Genomic DNA, 23,010 nt, shown 5'->3' on the forward strand with positions numbered 1-23,010 from the left:
ATGAGTCACTCTACTAGACTGAAGACACACAATAATTCAGGTGACAAAACTGCCATTGCAAAACCAACACAGAAGGTTGATGCTTCCCAAACGGTTCCAATTCTGCTACAAAAACAAACTGCATCTTGGGGGATTTTGTTACGAATAATATATCTGTATAGCAGATGCACTTTAACGTGAACAGATGAAGCACTTTGTTAAAAAGTTAAATAGCCGTACTTTTCTTTTTTATAAAAACCTTGAGTTTGAGGTACTGAGGCAGTCCTGTAATCAAAATAATTTAAGATTGAGATTAAACATTTCTAATGAAAATACTTTTCCATTTCTAGGGTATTGTATACAAGGTCAGCTGAATTTAAGCAGACCTTGTGCAATCCCATAATGCAGTGGGTCATGTAGTTAATTAGGGACTTTTCACAGCATCTGAGTAGGGCTGGGCGACTTAAAAATAATATCGGGGGTTTTTTTGTTTGTTTGGGCGATACACGATATATCTCGATATTTCTTGTTTTTCTCCAATCGAACAATAAAATAAGACCAAAGACATTAAAAAAACAAGTCTTTTTTAATCACAAAAAATGCAAAACTAACAAATACCACATGCAGGCTATCATGGTAAATATGTAAATTTTGTTTTACCTGACTTACATTAAATACCTGAGTAGGTCTATATTAAATAAATAAATAACAACACACAAATGCCTATTATGCCCGTATAAACAATGCGCAAAATAACAAATACTGGCTGTCAAACTACATTTTGATGAAAGAGCACGGAATACACTCAAGCCTGCAGAATAGACTTCATGAAGCCGCAGAATGCAACACATTACCGCGCATGTGTTGCGTGATTACTATTACTTGTGTTGTTGTTGTTATGGGATATGTATATATATATATATATATCTATAGATATATATATATATATATATATATATATATATAGATATAGATATAGATATATATATATATATACACTCACCTAAAGGATTATTAGGAACACCATACTAATACTGTGTTTGACCCCCTTTCGCCTTCAGAACTGCCTTAATTCTACGTGGCATTGATTCAACAAGGTGCTGAAAGCATTCTTTAGAAATGTTGGCCCATATTGATAGGATAGCATCTTGCAGTTGATGGAGATTTGTGGGATGCACATCCAGGGCACGAAGCTCCCGTTCCACCACATCCCAAAGATGCTCTATTGGGTTGAGATCTGGTGACTGTGGGGGCCAGTTTAGTACAGTGAACTCATTGTCATGTTCAAGAAACCAATTTGAAATGATTCGACCTTTGTGACATGGTGCATTATCCTGCTGGAAGTAGCCATCAGAGGATGGGTACATGGTGGTCATAAAGGGATGGACATGGTCAGAAACAATGCTCAGGTAGGCCGTGGCATTTAAACGATGCCCAATTGGCACTAAGGGGCCTAAAGTGTGCCAAGAAAACATCCCCCACACCATTACACCACCACCACCAGCCTGCACAGTGGTAACAAGGCATGATGGATCCATGTTCTCATTCTGTTTACGCCAAATTCTGACTCTACCATCTGAATGTCTCAACAGAAATCGAGACTCATCAGACCAGGCAATATTTTTCCAGTCTTCAACTGTCCAATTTTGGTGAGCTTGTGCAAAATGTAGCCTCTTTTTCCTATTTGTAGTGGAGATGAGTGGTACCCGGTGGGGTCTTCTGCTGTTGTAGCCCATCCGCCTCAAGGTTGTACGTGTTGTGGCTTCACAAATGCTTTGCTGCATACCTCGGTTGTAACGAGTGGTTATTTCAGTCAAAGTTGCTCTTCTATCAGCTTGAATCAGTCGGCCCATTCTCCTCTGACCTCTAGCATCAACAAGGCATTTTTGCCCACAGGACTGCCGCATACTGGATGTTTTTCCCTTTTCACACCATTCTTTGTAAACCCTAGAAATGGTTGTGCGTGAAAATCCCAGTAACTGAGCAGATTGTGAAATACTCAGACCGGCCCGCCTGGCACCAACAACCATGCCACGCTCAAAATTGCTTAAATCACCTTTCTTTCCCATTCAGACATTCAGTTTGGAGTTCAGGAGATTGTCTTGACCAGGACCACACCCCTAAATGCATTGAAGCAACTGCCATGTGATTGGTTGGTTAGATAATAATAATCCTTTAGGTGAGTATATATATATATATATATATATATATATATATATATATACACACATATACACAGTATGATTTACTGTCACATAACAACAATAACACTACTAAGTAATAGTAATCACGCAACACATGCGCTGTAAAAGGTATAGATTCAGGTAGATTCCCCACAGCCGGGTCTATAGTGGCGCATTTAGCATCTGCTAGACAGAGACATTTCTCCTCCTTTTCGATTCTGCTTACCAGGACAGCACTGTATAATGTGACAATACAAAATAGTTATTATAATAATAAATCACCATCTTAATGAAAGAAAATGAAACATTCTGCATGTGTTTACATTGCTTTCCAAATCATTAAAATGCAAACCAACTTTATTATTCTTTAAATGTATACACAGTATACATGTCAATTAGCGGGGGTGGGGGATGTGAGCGTGTATTGTCGGGGGTGCTGGCAGGTCAGTTTAGCCCAGCGAGGAGAGCAGGGCAGAACATGTGCGCTTGCGCTTTAAAGTTTCTTTTGGTTATTAAAAACTCGATATATCACCCAGCCCTACATCTGAGCACTGTGTGTCCACTTTAAACAAGAGCTCTTGCAGAATGAGGTCATGTCAGTCCAATTATGAGTAAGTGAGGAACAGATAGTTAACTGACATAACAAAATCCCACCACGTTATTTAATTTGAACTGCGGATGCTAATTTGAATCATCCCCTACTTATTTAGGTGCCAGGAAAGAAAGAGAAACAGAAAGAAAGAACATTAAACATGACTACAAAAATGTTTTCCCTTTTCCCCACAAATTGACAGCAAGTAAGTGGAGGCAACTTTCTTTTGCATCGCACGCTGCATGCTAGTGTGCTGTTTCTAAGGCCGCTTTGTCTTCCATTCGCACAACAGTCAAGTTTATCCCACAGTTATTCTGACCATTTTTAACAGGGAGGAGAAAAGCAACCCCAACAAAAAAGCTAAGAGGACTGGGCCTAGTTATCAACTCACAGCTGCAGTACAAAGGATCCCTCTTCCTAGCTCTGTCTGTGCAACGGGAACGCTCGGTTCTTTGGCCCTGTTGGCCACTGTGCTGCTGCTTTTATAATTAAAGGATTTGTAAGGACATGCAAGAACAAAAACAACCAGAGAGTCAACTTCACCTTGTCACCGCAATCCAATTTGAAAGACAGACATTCAGTAGCATTTCCAGTTCAATAATAATAAGAATAAAAAAAAACACCTGACTACATACATCCCTTCCTCTAGATATCAGGATAGTGTGCACAGAAATCAGACTGTTTAATTTATTTATCATAAACAAGGCGATGAAAGTTCGGCCTCCCCTGTGAATCGACACTACACTGTGGTATACAAACCAGCACAGCACATGCAGCTTTTGGTTTGAACTTTAAGGAAGAGAAAAAGTGAATTGCATGTTGTGGCTCCAGTTATTGAGTACGCTTGTTTGTGCTATGTGACCCCAGTGCAATCCTTAAAGCTATCATTTCCATAAGCTGACAAACTACAAACAGTAACCCCACCAGAATGGGCAGAATGAAATTAACCTCTCGGGAGCTGCTGTTCATCCAATAAGTAAAAACAACCATGTTGATAGCTAGATGAGTAAGTGTCTGATATAAAAATACAGCAAAGCAGTGACTGCTGTCGCGTGCTGCGAGTCTGACACTTAACCATTCTTGGTGAAATTTATATGCCCCCTCTCTACATATATAAATAGATAACTTTCCGTTCCCAAAAGTCAGTTACCATTGTAGAACAAAAATCGCTGTCTCAGTCCCACTAGGAACTCTTTCTTGGTTAACCATGTGGAGTAAGAAGGAATTGCGTTTCACTTTCTGAGCTGATCTAATGGTTTTGTGGTCCATCTTTGCTTTGCTCGCCTGAAAACTCAATTTCCAATGCCCTGACTACTGATCCACCAACAAGCTCCTTGCATTCTAGATGTATAAAGCCAATAAATAAATAAATACATACATACATACATACATTTTACCCAGATATCCATACACCCAGTGGTTCGGTATACTTGTGCTTTCAATTCAGTGTAGATAGCCAACATGCATAGATATTTACAAACACACATTCATGCTTAATTGCATATCCATAATAAACAGAAATAATGATTGCCCCATAGTTAAAATTTAATCCAGAATGAAACCACTTCAGTTACCTCCAACGGTAGAGCTCTTGGCATTTATAACCATTTACAGATACTGTAATCGAGCTGTAATTCCCCCACCAGGCCAGATTAGATTCTGTCATTCACTTCCACTAAACTCATAAGTTAATCGTCCGGGACAGAGCAATGTATTTATATGGGGCACGTATACCACTTCACCAGCAGTAAATTTGAGCAAGTGATTAAAGCCCAAGGTGCCACTGGAAAAAAACATCAACCTGGACATTTTACTGCAGCAATACATCAGTAACAGGAGACTGCTTCAGACACGGGAAGTTCAGCACTTAACGCAGCTCGACTTGAGAGTTAGGCCACCTCTTCTTTCAAGCAGCTATGTGATTCTCCTCCTCACGATATTACATTCAGATCTTTCAGCGTCACAACTGACTCAAAATGGAAGCAACCAGGTAATAACTTTCAAAAACGATAGCTTTTCAGACGCACAATAACATTCCTAAAAAGGGAAGTGACATTTTTCTTTTACTGACAAGAATCCTAGAGATAGGGGAGTAATTCACAACACTTCCCTCCAACAGACAAGGTGCCCCCGCCAGCCGACGTAACAAAAAAAACAGAACACATCATTAATTCACCTTATCAAGGCGGCAAAAGGCAGCCAGCGCAGGGGTTGTGCAAACAGACTTCTGTCATAAAGCCTTCTGTGTAGACAAGCAATGTAAACTGTGCAACAATATTGCTTCCTGAAAGCAGATGTTAATAGGGAACAAAAAAATGATATAAACTGGGTCATCCAAACAGTGCATGTTAAATATTTGAGTCTAAGGTCATTGAAACTCACCTGCAATTAGGACTATACACATTAATCTTTACAGTCTTTTGTACCCAGATATCTACACTAAATCTGTTGGGGTTTTTTTTTATCTCAAAAGGTGGAAAAACGGCCAGTGCAATCAGTGCTAGCATTCAAGTATAATGTGATGTTAATGGAGTAATAAACCTTTAAAAGGTTTCAAATTCCACGTAAATTACCTGGAATAAAATCTGCTGAATAACTTTGTAGTGCAGGATCACATAGTAAATTGAACTTGAATTCCTTTTTAATGTGATATAAATGAGTCTGATTTCTGTGCAACCTGATATATATACAGGAAGAAATATATGTCATCATATGTTTAATATCTCTTCATCTTTTTTCATTATTATGAAGCACCAGCTGGGCCTCAATCACAGATTACTTTTAGATTACTTTTTTGTGAATTAAAAAATATACATCCTTATATGAATGGTTAAATTGATCTTTAAATTGCATATGCTACACAGGCGAAGACAGACAACAGTGCATAGCTTTGGAAAAGGCTGCCCCTTATCTTTAAAAGCATCCATCTGGGTATGGCATAACAAAAGGGCCACGTCATCCTCAGAAGACCCATTCTCCGGCTCCAGAACCGTGACATGACTCCATTATCTCATGTGCATCAGCTCTCGCATGCAAAAATATTAGTTTTATTACACATGGAAAATCCACATCTCCGTGATCATGCAAATACCACAGCAAAAATGTAACCACTGGAGAGTTGGCGCATCTTCATAGATCTGACTCAGCACTGGAGACTGGAGGTGCTTTGTCTCAGACACCAAACTAGAGGGTTTTTGTCTCTGCAGATCACCTGATATGCTTTAGGGAAGAGACTTGCATTTGACAATGTAGCTCAAGCAGTTTTCACCAGACAACCAACAAAAGTTGACATTCCTGACGATTTGTTTGCTTATCAAATTGTGACAGCCAGCCGTGATGCAACCAGGATTTGAAACAGCTTCAGCTCATTCCCCTATGTTACTTTACTTGCTGTCTAGTTGCACATTGTAAATTGATTAACAATTAATTCATTCTTGATCAGTATTCTCACTAATCTGAGTCACCCAACATTCATGAAATGGTATTACAAAAACATGGGGGGAAAACTGAAATATTAAAATTGTTTTTAAAAAGTTTTTATTTCCCTATTATTTATCTTTCTTTTTTCTTCTTTAACTCGTAGAATCTTGCATGTGCTTTTCCTGGCTGCCTGTTGATGTTATTTACCATGGCAATGAACAACCGCAACAAAGCTTGCTTGGGGGGAAAAAAGCACCCAAAAAAACACCAGTCTGTCTAAGTTGAAGAAGGGTCTAGTTTTGTTCCACCAGCTAACTGGCATGAGGCTTTTCCCTTGGCCCTTCCAGCTCAATCACTCCTGCCATCCAGCTTGCTTACAGTCACCTCCGCCAAACCCCTCTGAGAGCTATTTCTATGTTGCAGAGCACGCCTCACCCAAATGTAACTATTCTCCTTCTACACTATAAGCGAACCGTGCAATCAGCAGGGCTAAGGGCATTCGAAGGGAGGACTGGGGCAGCTCTCCCCGGTATCACTTTGGGTTTGAGCCAAGGAAAGAAAACCTTGACTGACTTCAATCCCACCCGACCCCGGAGACCCGTGTTCTGCCTCTGAAGGAATGAAGACACTGGCCCGATTCCAGCGATTCCTCGGTTCTAGCCAATCTCTGCAGAAAGGCCAGCGCGGGCAAACAAAGGACAGCAGAAAAACCACAGCCTGGCCATGATGTCAGCTGTGGCTTCTGTCCCCCCTTGCAAAGGGCTTAATCTTTACTCGCTAAACCACTTCCACAGAGACTGCAAAGGAGAATAAAATCCAACGCACAGTACATCTGTAAATTGTGTTTTCTGTCAATTGATTCTTCTTCAGCTCTTGGATTGCTTTGCATGTCTGTCTGTCGTTCTGTGTATAACACATTGGAAAAGGCACATTTTGGCTGTGCTGTTGTGATTTTGCTGTACTAGATATAAAGGTGTCGATAACCAATTGGAGGGGGAGGGAAATAACCCAAAGGTCATGCTTTTGCAAACACAAATGCAACGCTCTGAACGCAAAACGTGTGTCTATGTGTGGCAAGGCGTGCCATTTTTTTTTTTTTTGTCAGCTTGAGTCATCAACAGCTTTGGTCAAGGGATACAACACGTAACACCCTCGGCATGCAAAGCTTCAGGACATTTTCTGACCGTAAAGAGTCGTTTGGAGCTTTCTAGAGCGCCGTTCTCTTTAATGAGCTAACTGTTATGCATTTGTGCATCAGGAAACAGCCCTGTTTTAGGAATTAAGCGCTGCAGTTACCAGGCCTATAATTATATGTAAGCATAACTGGTTACTCAGCTTCCAAAAATAGTTTTCAGCCTTTATAAGCACTCATGAGCAGAAGATTGTTACTGCAGCCCTCTTATTAATATCAATGTACATTAAACATCAAGACAAATCCCTCTCATGTTAGCTGCAAAGCCGAGGGCAGTTCTGTGACTAAGGTATCAAATGAAAGTGAATTAAGAAATATCCATCAAAAGGAAAATGGGCGAGAACAGAAGCATGGCATGAGCTCCTGAGCAGTATGCAGTGGTGGGGGATATTAGTTTGTAAGCTTTAGCAGTTTAAATTATACAGATGTTTACTTATTCTCTTCAGGAAATGAAGAACACACGTTAAAGTCTATTATAGGCACCACTTCAGTGTGTCCTTTAGATAAATAAAGAGAAATAAAGCATACACTACACTGAAATGTGTAATATATTAGATTTGTTCCATCTAAATGCATTTTGTTTCTGTTATCTGGTACATTTACACTAACACATGCTGGAGTTGATTGATTTATTATGTCAGATTCAATTCAGAGGGACTCCCTATGCAGAACTGACAGTTGGATGGTTGCACTGTCTACAGTACAAATAAAATGGTAACGGCTTATGTGATAGTAACAAAGTCTCCATATTCTTTGCATATCATAACCTCCAAACTCTCCAAGTATTCTCCACACAGCTGGCATCTCTTGTGAGGCATCATACGGCTGCAAAAACCTTCACCTGCAAACCACTGTTAGAAAGTGACAGGGTTTCATTCAGAGTGCTTTCTGCAAACCTTGTGACAAAGCTCCGATTGTTATATGACACTTGCGACAGCGCTATAAGGTTGCAACAACCGAATGACACCCTTGTTTCATGGTCGGGCATTTCCCCTGATTAATAATTACTAATCATGCGCAATCAATCGAGCAGAACCATGTAAAGTCATTCCCAGACCTTGCACTCTAGTCAAGCATTTGTCAATCTCGATGGGAGAATGAATTAACCATCGCCACGAAGTGCGCAACAATAATATTTGGGGTGACTCATACATCCCTAATCATAAATAAACACCTACATAGTAGCGATCCTTTATAAACACGGGGTGCAGCGGGACCACTGTGATCAAAGTCGGGTTTACTAATATTGCGCACACCGCTCATTTCCCTTTCCTCAAATGAACTGCACAGAAAGAGCAATGCAATGTGCTCCTGTCTGGCCACGCATTATTGATATATCCGCACATCGCTCACGCACACTTCTGCAATTGCATTCCTCCCAAAACAACGACGGAGAAAGGGAGTCACCCCCGGGCAGGACAGACAGGGTGCGTGGGGGGGAGTCAGCAGCTCTAATAATAATGGCACCTAACTGTACCGGAGCACTTTGACCTGCCACACCTTTAGCAATCCCTCCAGTCCAGATCCACACCGACAGAAACCCGTGCAAACTTACCCAACTGCTGCTGCAGGGAAAGAAAAGTTTCCGACGGGCGAGGATCGCTCAGCTCAAGTGACAAGGAGGAACAAAATCAACGTCCCATGTTTGCTGTCCAAAGCGCCGTGGGGTCTTCACTTCACATGTTGCGTCTGTGACCGGGTGTGTGTGAGCGCAAGGGCTCCTTTTTTCCGGGTAAAAGCGATAGACATTAGACTAAACCAGCCCCGGATATGATCTAGTCTCTTGTGAAAAGGGGAACTTGAAAGATTGATGTGCTTTGTGTTGTCCGGCTGTGTTAAAGCAGCGAGCCGGCTGTGTTGGGGGCTGTGTGTCTGCAAGGGGACACCCACGCAGGCTGCGCTGTGCAAGTGCGAGAGGCAGGAGATAGTCTGACACCTGGACGCACGCACTTCCAGCTAGATAGAGCAGGTTCAAAACCTGCAGACAGGAGCCAGTGCATGGCATATATACCGATAGGTAAAATATAGAGAATATAAATGTCAAATGCATAAATAAATACATGCATGCATACAAACTGAAAAAGCCCTCACCGTGTGTTGTCTTTGGCAGCATGGAGATTGCATCCATTCTTTTGTATTTATTGTGTCTGTTTTGCTGGTATCCATATTTATACATCATCTGTTAAATACTGCAATATTACAAAACCTGCATTTGTTTGGGATGATTCGATTTGTTTAACCGTGAAGCAGCTGTTTAATCATCTGAGCTGGAAAATGAACACGGGGGGGTACAACACCTTACAAAGGGACCAAAGCATTGAAGGGTTTCACACTGTTCTTCAGCTGAGGTTATCTTGGTCTAGCACGTATGGGTTTGAAACACTTTAAAGGCTGGTTTCACAGACCACTAGTCTTTTTACTGTAGTTAGGGTAGTCCGAGATGAAGGATAATCGAAAGTCTGTCAAACCTGCTGAAACAAAGAGACTCGTTTGAGGACTGGTGTTTAAGAAACCTGATGAGTTGACCAGTTTTTCATGGGCGAGGTGTTCAAAATCTAGATGGAAACTGACCGTAAACATATACAATGAGCTGGTTTTACCTAGTATGGATGCAACACTGTTTCCACATTTGTCAACAGCCAGAGGAGTCAAAGCCACCGCCTCCCTTATGTGGGTTTTGACATTTCTCATCCTCTCAGCTGTAACATGTGTTTAAAATACATGTATGTATCAGTTTGTGTCCATTTTAAAAGAGGCAATGTTTTGCAATATTAAGAGAAAAAGATAAACATTTGTGTAAAATTGCAACATAAGTTTCATAAGGACAAATGTCTGGTTCTGGTCAAGGAGAAGAACCCTTCGTTGCTGGTGATAATGAGCGATGAACAGAGAACGAGGAAGGAATGTATTGCATAATAAGTAGTATTAGAGATTGTCATTTGTAGCATAATAGATGTAAACTTTTGGTTCTGCCTCAATATGCTTGTTATATAGCCAGCCCTGGTTCCACAGCATGAGAGATAAACATATACTAAGACATACTGGACATATTTATCAGGTGCTACCCTCCGACACAATGCTTATCTGTTTACCAAACATTTAAGGAAAATATTTTCCATGACTAGGTTAACTAGGTTGACTAGGATAAATCATATGGCTCTTTAAATGCAGGAAGGTTGTTCTTAAAATGTAGATAGATTTCCATTTTTTAGCAAGGACTGGTCAGCTGATCCCTACACCACCCACCCCACCTCTCTCTCTCTCTCTGTCTCTCTCTCTCTGTCTGTCTGTCTCTCTCTCTCCCCTCTCTCTCTCTGTCTATCTTTCTCCCTCTCTCTGTCTCTCTCTCTCCCCTCTCTCTGTCTCTCTCTCTGTCTCTCTCTCTCCCCGTCTGTCTGTCTCTCTCTGTCTCTCTCTCTCTCTCTCCCCCTCCCTTGCTGTGACGTTCTTCACAACAGAGAGCTGGATTTCTGAATTTCTCATAATGTGAATCAGATGTTTGCTCTGTGCCACCGAAAGGAAACGCCAAAGCTGAAAGGTCATTCTCTTTCTCTGTAAGGTGCCATATATAACTTCCCCAACTTGTCATTAAAAGACTGTATTTACAGCCAGATTCAATCCCTTTGCATTGCTCAAATGCAAAAGATGATAAAAAATGAAGACTGCGGTTGTCTACCTACTCGGAGACCTTAATTATAAAGTTGAAAGAAGGAAAAAAAACTCTCATCTTTGTTTGAAGCGGTTAGTGTGACCTTTAAACTGGTAACAGTTCTTGTGAAAAAAAGAATCATTGAAAAGCATCCCCTGCGCAGGTCCCCCACCAGTCTTTGAAAATGACTGCAGAAGGTTTGTCTAGCTGACATTAATTACATGGTCTCTCTTGAAGAAGTTTTCACCTGTTGCAGATTCAACTTCCTGTGTGTGTGTGTTTTTTCTTCTTCGTTTGAGATCGCAGTTTCCACTCGGTCTACTGTGGTCGCTAATTCCTCCACCCACTCGCTTCTCCCACACTACCAGCTCATAATAAAATATATATACACATCAATTTAAAATAGCTTCACGGCAGGTACCACTTTCCACGAGTAATACGAAAACAACTGAAAACAAATATTTCCAAAAGCAAAAGCAAAATAAAAAAACAATGCAACAAAACAACTAGGGGAAAATAAAGTTGTAAGCAATGTAATGCTATTAAACTTAGTGTTTGCACCACATTTCAATTTACATATGAACATTGTCACACTAAAATACCTTTGAAAAGGCCAATCACCAGTGCTGTAATCATCTACCGATCTAGATATTAGAACTGTTCTAGCCCTGCCCTTAATCCGTTTTATTTTTTCACATCATCATCATCATCATCTCTTGGGATCCATTAGATAGCTTTTATTTTGTCCATCTTTGGTCTGTTCTTTTGCAACCGGCCCATCGCCATTTTAACATTTTCACTCTTCCAATGATGTCACATATTTTTGGTACTCCAAGTATATTACTGTCTATGCTTCTTCATGTTGTTTCCAATTTCTGTATCATTTTTGTTTCAGGTTTCAGAGCACTGGTAGTATGCATTCATCAAATCCAGGGGAGACCTGGTCACTGAACGCAAAACTTATACTCTTCATTTTCATTTCTCCAGATCTCCACCTGCGTTGATTATTTTTTCATACAATCTTTATATTTATACATATTTTCATTTGTAAATGCAACCATATTCTAAAGTTGAGCTTGTAGCTGGAATGCTAAAGAAAACTGTGGAAAATAAATAAACTGTAAACTGGGAACAGTCTGAAAACATGTTGAAGAATACATGTAGAGGGAAATGACTTATTTATTGATTTATATCTTTATGACGGTAACTATTTATTGTACAACTAATTTGCTATAAATATGCCAGTAAGTGAATATCTTTCAACAGCAAAGCATAGGAGTCTAGTTTGGAAATATTGTAAAGATACTTCTGACAAGATTATGTTAAGTGAAACAAACCACCAACGTGAAACACATGAGCATCAGGATAAAGCACATGGTTTTGACAACCGATCTGACACTTTAATAAGAGAAATTAGATCAATCTGAATATCGCAGAAATGACTCTTGCTAGAGGCAGGTTAAGTTCTCTTCAGAGAATGAGGTCTGTAGAGATGTTTGGTTCTCTTATCCCAAGATGAGGATGCGATTGTACGTTTTATGCGTCTCTCACTGATCTTGAAGATAAAGGCCTTTGCTTTATGGCTTTCCCACCACCTACCCCTAGTAATCTGAGGTGCAGCAGAGCAGAAGGAGAATGTGTGGGCACGTACAGGACCGGCTGTTTACCCTCAAAACTCATGCCAGAGCCCTGCATCTCAACAACTACTTGCATGCAATTCATGAAAAGGGGGCAGCTTCGTATCCTATTTTTAGTGCATGTTTTGAGCAATTCAGGATATTCTGAATACAGGGCCGCTGCTTAGATTTTGATTTGATTTGGCTTTGGTGTTTTTTTCCTGTATTTCTTTCTTCCTTTCCACCTGTCCCTCTCGCTAGAAAACTGTACACATTTGCACAAAGCTTGGTTTAAGAAAATATAGCTCCAAAGTGAATGTTTGTGATAGTCTAGTCATATTTGTGAATTCAATTTTTTCCCCCCTAATATTTATTTAAAAAAAATCATGGGATATTTCAAATAGTGTGTCATCAGGTGAGAAGAATGTTTGGGTCCATGATGATGATTAGTCTGCAATATTCCAACTATGAAATGCCAGGACAAAAACTGAACACAGCCCGATTAATGATAAAGATACAGTTTATTACAGTTTCTAAAAAGCACTGGTCCAAGGAAACCTTTCAGACGAGGGCGAACTCTCTGACTGAGAATTTTCCTACTAATGACAGAATGGATCACCTGACTTAGGGTTTAACTTTCCCTAGTTATTTAAAATGTCCACCTCTTTCTTTCTTGTGCCCCGCAATTTCTATAGAAATTCTAATAACTGTATTGAGGAGCACTCACAATACAGCGCATGCTTTACTGTACCTCTCAGCAGCATATTGAACGTGCAACACTGTGTTTACTTTAGATTGCAGCTCCTGGAATGCAGCCGAGCAAAGAAAGGGTCCAGATTCCTGAAGCAATTACAGCCCATGAAACATTCAGTGATATAAGGGACGAGGGGGATATACGCATGTGTGTGCAGTGCAAGTCAAAGGCCATTCTAACCAGTATTGTTCGAATCTCAAAGTAAGAAAAGCAGCAGTTATACTATCATTTCCTGTTCCTCTTTTCCAAAGCAACCTCATGGGCTTTTCTCTCCTTTAGAAACTGATCTCAAACCCAGTCCGCCGAAAATCACATCTGAACAGCGCCAAGGCCAAAACTCAAGAGACACACAAATCCTGGGCAACTCTGGACTCACGACAGGGGATGCTTTACGAACATGTCCGCTCACCAGTCAACAGCGCCATGATCGCAAAAATTGAATGTCACGCTTGACTGCCTTTTTACATTGCCTTTTATGGTCCTAGTGCGACTGTATTGTCGCTCTCCGTGTCGGTGACAACTTCCTGTGAGGGGCGCAGTACCAAATAAACATGGATTGATTGATCGATGTTAATTTAGCACCTCTTCTCTAAACGAGGACAAAGAAACACCCAGTGGTGCAGAATTAATATTTTTTCCTCATTAATGGTTCACTTTGTGCAGCGGTAAAAGTTTCATGAATACAGCCCTAACATACATGCCTAGCAATACTCTGTGAAGTAGTACCGTCTATGTTTCACATTTACACACGTTTCCATTGGGATACAAAGTGAAGTGTACAAACTCTGTCTGGCTGCCTGGACTCACTCCAAAGAAATACCGTATAGCGGTGACACAATTTAAAATAATAATAATAATAATAAGAAGAAGAAGAATACTAATAGCTGTTTCTCAGTGCATAGCAATTCCTGCTACCAAAGTAAAGCACAACACCATTTTGTTAAAAAAAAAAACTGAAGCCTTTTTGTTATTTAATAGGGCTAACAAGCCACAGTATGTGATACTCAAGGTGAAATCACACCTTGATCACACGATTGTGTGCTAATCCAACCAGGAAGTAGGGAATTGTCTGGGAGTTTAACGGGGCTGGGAAAGGAGGGCAGTTGGTCTTATGTGGGGACTGATTACAGCTTGCTGGCGGTCAATTTCAATAGCAAAGCCCCGAGGATGAGGGTGGGGCAACAGGAGAGGGTGGCCCCCGCGTTGTGGCCCCCGTGGCTGGCTCCTCTGCCCTTGGGGGGGCTGTTGCAGTCATCGGAGAAACAGCAGTCCATTTTGACCCCGGGGTTGCTCTGGTGCGCTTTATCGCAGAAGGACTTGTAGGAGCAGGACTTCATGACGGTGTCTGAAAATAAAACAGGACAACTGAAATAGCAAGCCTAGAAGGAAGGAAGGCAAGGGAGGGAAGTGAACGAGATGCCACTTTTGTGTTCTTCTCTTTGGCCATTTTGGAGCATGTGGTCAAGGGCTGGAACTACTGAGTTTGCTCTTCAGACATCTCTCTGAGTTAATGTGTCCTTTCAACCGTATCACTTGCTTAACAGCTCCAGCAAAAGATACCCTTTTCCTTCACCAGTCCCAGCCTCCACCAGGGTTAAATATGCCACAGAAATGCTTCCCCCCCTCCCCTTGAAAAGCTGTCTCAGCAGATTCTGAAGGCCCACATGTGGACGGAGTTACTGCGGGCTTAGTGAGGCAATATCGATGGCAGAGTCATGCTGAATCACTCATTCCCAGTAAGTCCTCCCGCAGTCAGAAGCAGATCTGGCCGGGGCTATTAAAAGCACTGTGGTGACATTGAAACTTGGATTAATCAAGGGCTTTTGCCGACCGGCCCGATTCTTGGCCGGGTCCCAAATGAAAAATATAGACTGAAGCGCAATCTTTTTCGTAACTTCCCTAAATCCCCCTGTGCACATTTAAAAATGCATTGGCTGGGTATTTTTTTTTTGTCAGAAGTCTTCCCAGCAGGGTTTTTTTAGCAACGATCCAAAAAGATGAGGGGCTTTCAAAGCAAACTACTCTCCCCCCCAACCCACCCTCAAAGCCCGTACAAACAGCAAATAAATTACACACATTGTAAGCTGATTACAGAGGACAGGGGCAAGAGCAGGAGCTAAGTTTTATTGATCATGTTCCTTTCCTGACAGTAAGCTGATAGAAAGCCCAGAATCTGTGTGTAACTTTTATAAAATGTCCTTCACAAATACATTCTGCACTTAAATGTTGTTTTGCCTTTTGTTTTTCTACTTATTTTTAAGTCCAGCTGACCACAATTCGACCTCCGACTGACCTTTTGCGTTATGAATTTTGGATTACAGTTTGGATGCTAAGTTAAGCAGCAGGCGGTTTGTGAGTCCAGAGAAAGGTCTTGTTAACAGAAGGCTCTGGTCCTGACTCACTCGCCGAACAAGTTAAACCTCCTGTTCTAGCCCATAACACTTGAAGTATAATCCTCCCGTTAGTCTCTGTGAATGACTGTGGATATAAGGCGACAGCTAAACAATTAACTTCTGTAAAGCTAATTTCCTTAATTGGAAACACCGCACTTAACACAATAGTGCACTGCATTGCATTGCCATTATACAGTAGTGAAGTTGCGCTGAATAATCTATTGCTTTCTTAGACAAGTAATAATTCTGCAGGGATCCATTAATTGTTCTCTGGTGTGTGCGTGTGTGTGTGTGTGTGTGTGTGTGTGTGTGTGTGTGTGTGTGTGTGTGTTTTAGCTATTATGTGTCCACACCCTAAGGATTCATATTTCGGATTGAACTAGCAGGGCTGATTAGTGATATGATATAAACCCCTCCTCGCCTTGACGTACAATGACAGTACAGAACATATTTTGCATTTCAGTGCCACCATCTGGGTGCATGCTAGAGCTACAGTTCAAGTGTCAGTTTTCAGGGTGTATGGTGGGACAATAAGATTTTCAAAAAGGGGTTTATTGTTCCAGGCTAACCACAAACTCCCATTCTCTGTGTTCCTCTAAGCACTATTTTTCCAATTGCTTTCCATTAGTGTTCTACTATTAACATTGTCCCAGACAGAGCAGGCAACCCAATTATAGCCTGGCCAATGTTTCCACTACCACTGCCTGACCCACCAGCACACACAGGGAGGGGGCTGGGGGGCGAAGTGTCTGCTGGGTTTCCTTCCAGCCCAGCTCTTGGCTCCTTAATTGGTCTAAATAAACAATTAGCTGGATGAATTTAACGGCAGACTCTGAAACGTTCTGTGGGTTCAATGTTTTGAATAATCAACAACCTGTCAATTATCTGCAAACAAAAATAATATATGACAGTTTTAGATAAGCCTACCTGAGTAAATACTCACAATAATTAAGTAATTGGAACTGTAGGCACTGCCGCCCCCCAGGACTGGAGTCTGACACCCCTGCCTAGCATATGGATGTAGTGGAAGCCTTGGTCCTGTGGGAGCCCCTACCCTGCAGGTTTTTCTTCCAACTGAGCTCTCAATTACTTATTTGAACCCTTAATTCAACAAATAATTTCCTAAATCCGAGCCTTTTAATTATTTTAAACAGTAGGGGTTTTAAGTTAAGTATAAAATTTGAAAAATAACTTATTAAATAACCAACTCTTTTATTACACAATTTAAAACGTCAAATCTAAGCAGATTGTTTCTTCAATTAAGGGTTCAATTAAGTAATAGAGCGCGGTTGGAACCAAAAACAGCAGGGCAGGGGCTCCCACAGGACCAGGGCTGGGAACCACTGATGAAAGTAGTGCCTGCAGTCAATTGCTTCTGGTCGCGTTCTTGTGGCGCAGATTCCCGCAGTTCTGCGCAGATTTGCAGAAACCCACGGATTCCATTGGCCGAGCCGCGCAGACCCGCGCAGAGCTGCGGACCTGTGCGCTACACGGCCCCGGCCTCTGTACTTACTGGGTCCTGTGATGGTGGCGCAGGCGTCTGCGTACTGCGGGCAGCCGTGGGAGCCCTGGCGGTTACACTCGTCCTCGGTCGCCGCCACGCAGGTGTGACACCTCAGCCCGTCGCCTTTACAGACCGAACAACACAACACAGCTGATCTGAGACTAAGCAGCACCAGTAAAGGGCCGACTGCACACTTCTGGACTAAGACGCAGGGAGAGCGCAGAGAGGGACAACGATTTCATCTGGGAGAGAAAAGGACCACCTCACCTGGGTTTGTGTTCCCCAACATAAAACTATGTACCGCAAAATGCATCCCATTTTAGCATGCGCAATACAAGCTTGTAAGAATCCATGCCAACACTTCAGGATGAGTTATAAATGTATGTTTTATGCTTTTAGTTTTTTTTTAATGTATTTTATTTTCTGAAGAGCGGTGCATTTATTAATAATGTATTGTTTTGATTATTCAAATTAATAATAATGAATAACAACAGTGTGGAAAGTAACCAGAATGAGGAGGGGGTAGGAGAGGAAGAAATATATAAGATGGATTAAAAGACATGGGGAACAATTTTTAAAAATCTAGTTTAATATAGTATCTGTTGTATTTGAACTAGCCTGCAGCTGCAACACATTTACAGAATTGTGCTGAAATCCACTATCAGTATTGTTCATTTTGAATGCCAGCAAAACACCCATCCTGACAGTTATACTGCATGAATCAACTAAACACTCAATCTTCACGAATGCACAATGATAAACAAGGTCTCCCTCTCTTGGTGGAAAAGAAGCAGGTTCATGCACTGAAACTAATTCTGATACTGGCTGAAGGAAAGGATAGGAAGTTTGAAACTCAACCTAGATTGAAAAGAAGGGACTGACGCAAGATTGAGACAAAGCTAATAAGTATGAAGTGTATACGAGGCATGTAAACATGGTCTTCATCAAAACGCACAAACATAATATTTGGTCAGGCCGTCAAAATTGAAAATAAAATCTTAATCATAGTCTATTGTTCTGGTTTGCGTGTGGAACACCACACTGTGCTAGAAGAAATATCATTTTGATTTAAAAATACAAACAAAACATGACTTATGAGTAGCTCATGGCAGTAAAATTTAGTGTAATTATCCATGCTATTCCTACAGATTAATTAAATAAACAGGTTAATCATTTAACAAACAGTAAATGTGTATTAGATGCGTTTTACAAACTTCTTTTCAGGGATTGAAACAGATGTAAAACATAACCCACACATGCTATTTTAAATAGCGGCAGCAGAGTTTTGGAAGAGAAAAGGCGTGCAGCCAGGAGGCTATTGCACCAGTTTCTACTTTCTAAACCCTGATTAAAGGAATAGGAATCAGGCTGAAACAAAACATCTGGTATTCTCTCTTAACAGAGGCGTACAATAAAAAACAGTCCCTCTCTACTGTAAATAACAAAATACTCACTCTGCACTGCGATGGCCGCAAAAACCAACAGAGCCAGGCAAGTTCTCATGGTGCCGATAGACAAATGCTGCTCCAAGTGAGAAAAGAAAAGGTCTGGTATTAAGGTCTTATTACTAATCTACTTCCAGTCTGCGTGTCAAACATCCGCAGATAATGTGCTTATCTGACTGCGTTTAAGACTGGATCCCTCCATAGCCAGTAAGTGTGACACTGATAGCCTATAACGGAGTGGGCTGGAGAGCTGAAAGAGTTCAATTTCAATATAAATATGCCTACTTCATGAATCAACACCACCCAAGTCAAGGCCATTTGATCTAGGATTCTGTTTTGTGTGTGTGCGTTTTAAAGTTACCTACCGACCGACTGTTTAAAACCAGGGAAACCATGCTTATTTGAGTTTAGCTCATTACTAGATACTCAGGAATTCACGTTCCTGAAAGATAAAAACCATAAGATCCCATTTTGGTTTTGTTTTTTTTATCACCAGGACTTCACTGAGTTATACTGTCCCACCTCTTTTTATTTTTGAGCTTTGAAACGGTTTAGAAATGAACACAGAGGCTATAATAATGGCCCAAGGCTCAGAATCTGGAAATAGACCTCAACCAGACGCTGGATCTGCTTAAAAGAATGAGAAGGAACCTAGCTCTCAGTTGAAGCTGTGAAGGAAATTGTTTAAAAAGTCTCAGAGCTAACAAATATCATCTGTGACGTCTTTGAAAATAATTGAACGCTGCCAAATACATCTTCATAAAATAAAATTAAATAGATCCTAAATTGTAGATAAAGATATTGAAAAATCTAGAGTATAGAGGGACAGGAACTTTGGGAATTCACTAATTGAAAGAACTGTTTCGTTTTAATACACTTGGGACATAAGAGACCATTTTAGCTTTGGTTAGTCAGTTTGAAAGCACTGATGAGGAGCTATTTGTATAAGCAATGACTTCTGTTTCTTGTGTTTGTTTGTTTTTGTATTCAGGGGTGGACACACAAAGGACTTGCAGGACCTTCCATTACAGATTCAGACACTGTCCTGTTTCTGAACACACTGCCCCTGGGGACAGTCCTTTCCCTGACTAACGGGCTTGTGTTGCCCTTTTAACACAAGGGCAAGCCCCGTCACCCCCTCTTCATCGTTAATCCCCATGTCTGACGCGCATGGTGTGAATGTCATCAGCAATTAATCTCCAGCATAAGAGGCTTTTACGACAGTCTAGAAAACCAGAGAGTGGAACTAAATCCTTTTCATACCTAGTGGATGCAAAACCAGGGATGTAAATCTCGTAACATGAATTGCAGTGACATAACTGAAGGACATAACAGATATATTATATATCACCTGCACCCCCCATCATTTAACTTCTTTCTTGCTACATATCTGGGTGTGAAGGGTTTTTGTGCTTTTTTGTCTTTTCCATGGCTGGTTCTGTCACTTATTGAACCACAGTTACATACAGTACAAACAGATGCTGAAAGACTAATAATTACGATACTTTTTATTCAGGCAATGAGATATGGACAAAAATATATATTAGTAAACATTATAATTTCATTACATCTGTGTAAGTTTCCACTTTACAAATATTAATGACATTAAAAAAGAAGGGTTCTCGTTTCTTTTTTGCGTATAAAACATACACAGTCAGATGGCGGCAATTCAAGAATGACGGGGAGGGAAGAAAAGGATGGATTAGTCACAGCAAAAGAACAGTATGCTCTCTGTGTTTTCAACGCGCTCTCTAGACTGATTAACCATACCGTGTACATTTGGCACAAAGATAGCGATGTCGTTTTGGCAGTCGATTACAGCGAAAATGATGCGTTGCAAGGCTGATGTGCTCGGACAACTGGAGTGCATTAAAGGTCCATTTTCTATGGTCGGAGTATTGCTGGAGTGATGTCAGTGTAGACACTGCCTCGTGGTGCACAACCGTCTCCCTGCTCAGTTCTCTGATACAGGGAACGGTCAACGATGGCAGTTTGGGATTGCACCTAATTTTGGGGGCCGGTCCAAACGCCACTGTGAATCTGTCTATGTCAGGATTTTAAACTTAAAAGCCCGGGGGAAAAGAAGGAGCAAACACACCCTTGGACTCAATGTACATATAAAAAAATTTAAATAATAAAAAAAGAGTTAAAAACATGTCTCTGTGTCTCCCTGAAATGTCAATGCCAACAACAAGACGATAGGTGCTGTTCTGCTCTGACCCTCCCCCCCGGAGTCCGTGAAAATATTTTAAAAACTTTGTTCATTTTACAAGTATACCTGTTCTACCAGTTCTTTGGAGATTAAGTGCTCACAATAATGAGAAGAAGAAAAATAACATACAATATATCCTGCGAATAACAATATGTATTTGATGAAATAATGAGCAATTAACAGCAATTTAATGTATAATCTTAATCTTTTTCTTCCTTCCTCTTTAGTCGCTTGCTTATGCCAAGGTTTGTGGACAGAAAAGCTAGTGCAGTAAATGTATTTTCAAAGTTTATGTGACAGCAAATTATACCCATTGAAATGCTGGTGGAGTATATGGATAAAACAGTATTGGTGGCGAGAACAGTAATTTCTCTGGCATTTGGATGGGCTGAAAGCATTTGCTGAAATCACACGGACGACAAATTTAAAATAATATCGAAAACAAAAACAAAACCAATTCTTTTTTGCCATCTCATACAACGTCTCATATAATGTACTGATTTCAGTGGTGAAAACAGTGTCCTCCGTCTCTGAGACTGGTTTCTGTAGCAAAGCGAATGGCAGTGACAAAGCGGCATCTCTGGAAATAAACGGCAGCAATGTACAAACACAATATTTCATACATCACACAGCTAATACAACATCTCTTGCTGCCTTGAGGGGGTGTGTTTAAGTCAAAAACAGCCCCGACACAACAATGGGAGACATAAGCTCAGATCCCCCCCTTCCCCTCCATAAGCAATTCTCAGAAAACGCATCAGAGCAACAAAAAGCACAACCTGTGACTTCCAATGGAGGTCACTGTAATTGCTCAGCAGCTGCCATGAAGTATAATCTGCAACTGGGCAAACAAACTGAGACTTACATTGTGTTCTACCCATTTCAAAAGCTCTCCGCAATCCCATTGACAGCCAAGCCAAAGCGCTTGGTCCACAAGGGCCAAGAAAACAAAACAGAAATTAAAGCAAATCCTTCTATGTGCTTGTATGTACACTTCAAACCTGCAGACGACAGGCTCAAAAAAATAATTGGTCACTTTTCATTTTCTTTTTCTCCTCTCCTCACTGAAATGGTAGCAGCAATTTGGTTGCGTAAACATTTAGGGTCAGGCTTTCACCGTGCTGTGGGGAAAGAAGGGAAGGGAGGGGATCCACTTCCCAGTATAGGTCAGGTTTGATTCATTCCCAGCCTCTCTAATCTCTGGAAAAGCCAATCCCAATCTTGCCTGGTATGTCAGCTGACGGCGACACCATAACAACTAAAAACAACAGAAAGAAAGTATGGTGTGCATACCAACGATGGCGTGGCACAAGCACGCAGATGGCAACATAGTCCTGCCACATTTTGCACTCGTATCGTACATATTTCCAGCAATTCCCCCTGCTGCACTGAATGCATGACGGCCACAAGGAAGGGGAGGCTACTTGGGAAAAGAAAATGATGTTTTTAGTGGATTTATTATTTTTTTTCTCCTTCTTTCCAGTCTTCTTTCCAACGACTGTGGCTGAGTGAGAGAGCGCAGGGTGTGCAGGCCAGATGATGGACTTTATATACGAGCAATCTGCAGCGAGGGTGTGATCCCTTTCCTTTTTGAATGCAATGCCTAATTTAGCCAGCAAAGAGGGGCAGATCTCATTCTACTGGGCGTGGCTGGTCACTAGGTAAGGCTAGGTGCTGTTAGCTGGCACATGCACAGTGTTGAAGAAGGGGTTGGTGGGAAGGGTGGCGGGGATGGAGGGGTTAAGGAGTTTGGGCCTTGGGGGCGGGCCGTCCTGGAGGTTTAGTCCGTTTTGCCCAGTTTGGCGATCAGCTCGTCGCAGATCTTGGTGAGCTCCTCGATTTCTTGATTCTGGACGGGAGACAGACAGCACAGAAATGTCAGTGGTCTGAAAGTTTTGAAATTAGTCTAAAACACAGATGGATCTCATCTGTTGAAGTATAAAAAACATACAACTGGATTCATATTTACAGCAGCATATAAGTAGGACAGATATCTGACTCATCTAAGTCATCTTCCACTTCCTTGGATGTCCACTAACAACCATTTGTACGTTCTCAAGGAGGATCGTGG

At 41.2% G+C, this 23,010-nt stretch overlaps 3 protein-coding genes across 5 annotated transcripts in view; all 3 read right to left on the minus strand.

The window, feature by feature from the left end:
• The window catches only part of plekha2 (pleckstrin homology domain containing A2), a 28,751-nt gene extending 19,583 nt beyond the window's left edge, over positions 1-9,168 (minus strand). Inside the window, exon 1 of the mRNA XM_066714385.1 lies at positions 8,922-9,168. The gene's annotated coding sequence lies outside the window, so the exon portion shown is untranslated. The remainder of the gene's footprint in view (positions 1-8,921) is intronic.
• A 3,965-nt stretch (positions 9,169-13,133) lies between these two features.
• LOC136759406 (uncharacterized) lies at positions 13,134-18,845 on the minus strand. Of its 2 annotated transcripts, none has more exons than XM_066714387.1 (3): positions 18,737-18,845; positions 17,292-17,405; positions 13,134-14,730 (listed from the first exon to the last, which is right to left on the minus strand). In XM_066714387.1, exons 1-3 carry the CDS (start codon positions 18,783-18,785, stop codon positions 14,510-14,512), a joined length of 384 nt encoding a protein of 127 aa, XP_066570484.1. In that variant the 5' UTR covers positions 18,786-18,845; the 3' UTR covers positions 13,134-14,509. The 2 variants fall into 2 exon arrangements, with proteins under 2 accessions (XP_066570484.1, XP_066570483.1); XM_066714386.1 differs by having other exon boundaries at positions 17,292-17,432; positions 18,737-18,822.
• A 1,375-nt stretch (positions 18,846-20,220) lies between these two features.
• tacc1 (transforming, acidic coiled-coil containing protein 1) overlaps positions 20,221-23,010 on the minus strand; it is a 45,839-nt gene continuing 43,049 nt past the window's right edge. For both annotated transcript variants that reach the window (XM_066714389.1, XM_066714388.1), the window contains exon 13: positions 20,221-22,788. In XM_066714389.1, coding sequence (XP_066570486.1) covers positions 22,720-22,788 — 69 coding nt within the window. In that variant the 3' untranslated portion in view covers positions 20,221-22,719. The remainder of the gene's footprint in view (positions 22,789-23,010) is intronic.

The sequence above is a fragment of the Amia ocellicauda genome, chromosome 9 (genome assembly GCF_036373705.1).
Source record: "Amia ocellicauda isolate fAmiCal2 chromosome 9, fAmiCal2.hap1, whole genome shotgun sequence".
Classification (NCBI taxonomy): domain Eukaryota; kingdom Metazoa; phylum Chordata; class Actinopteri; order Amiiformes; family Amiidae; genus Amia; species Amia ocellicauda.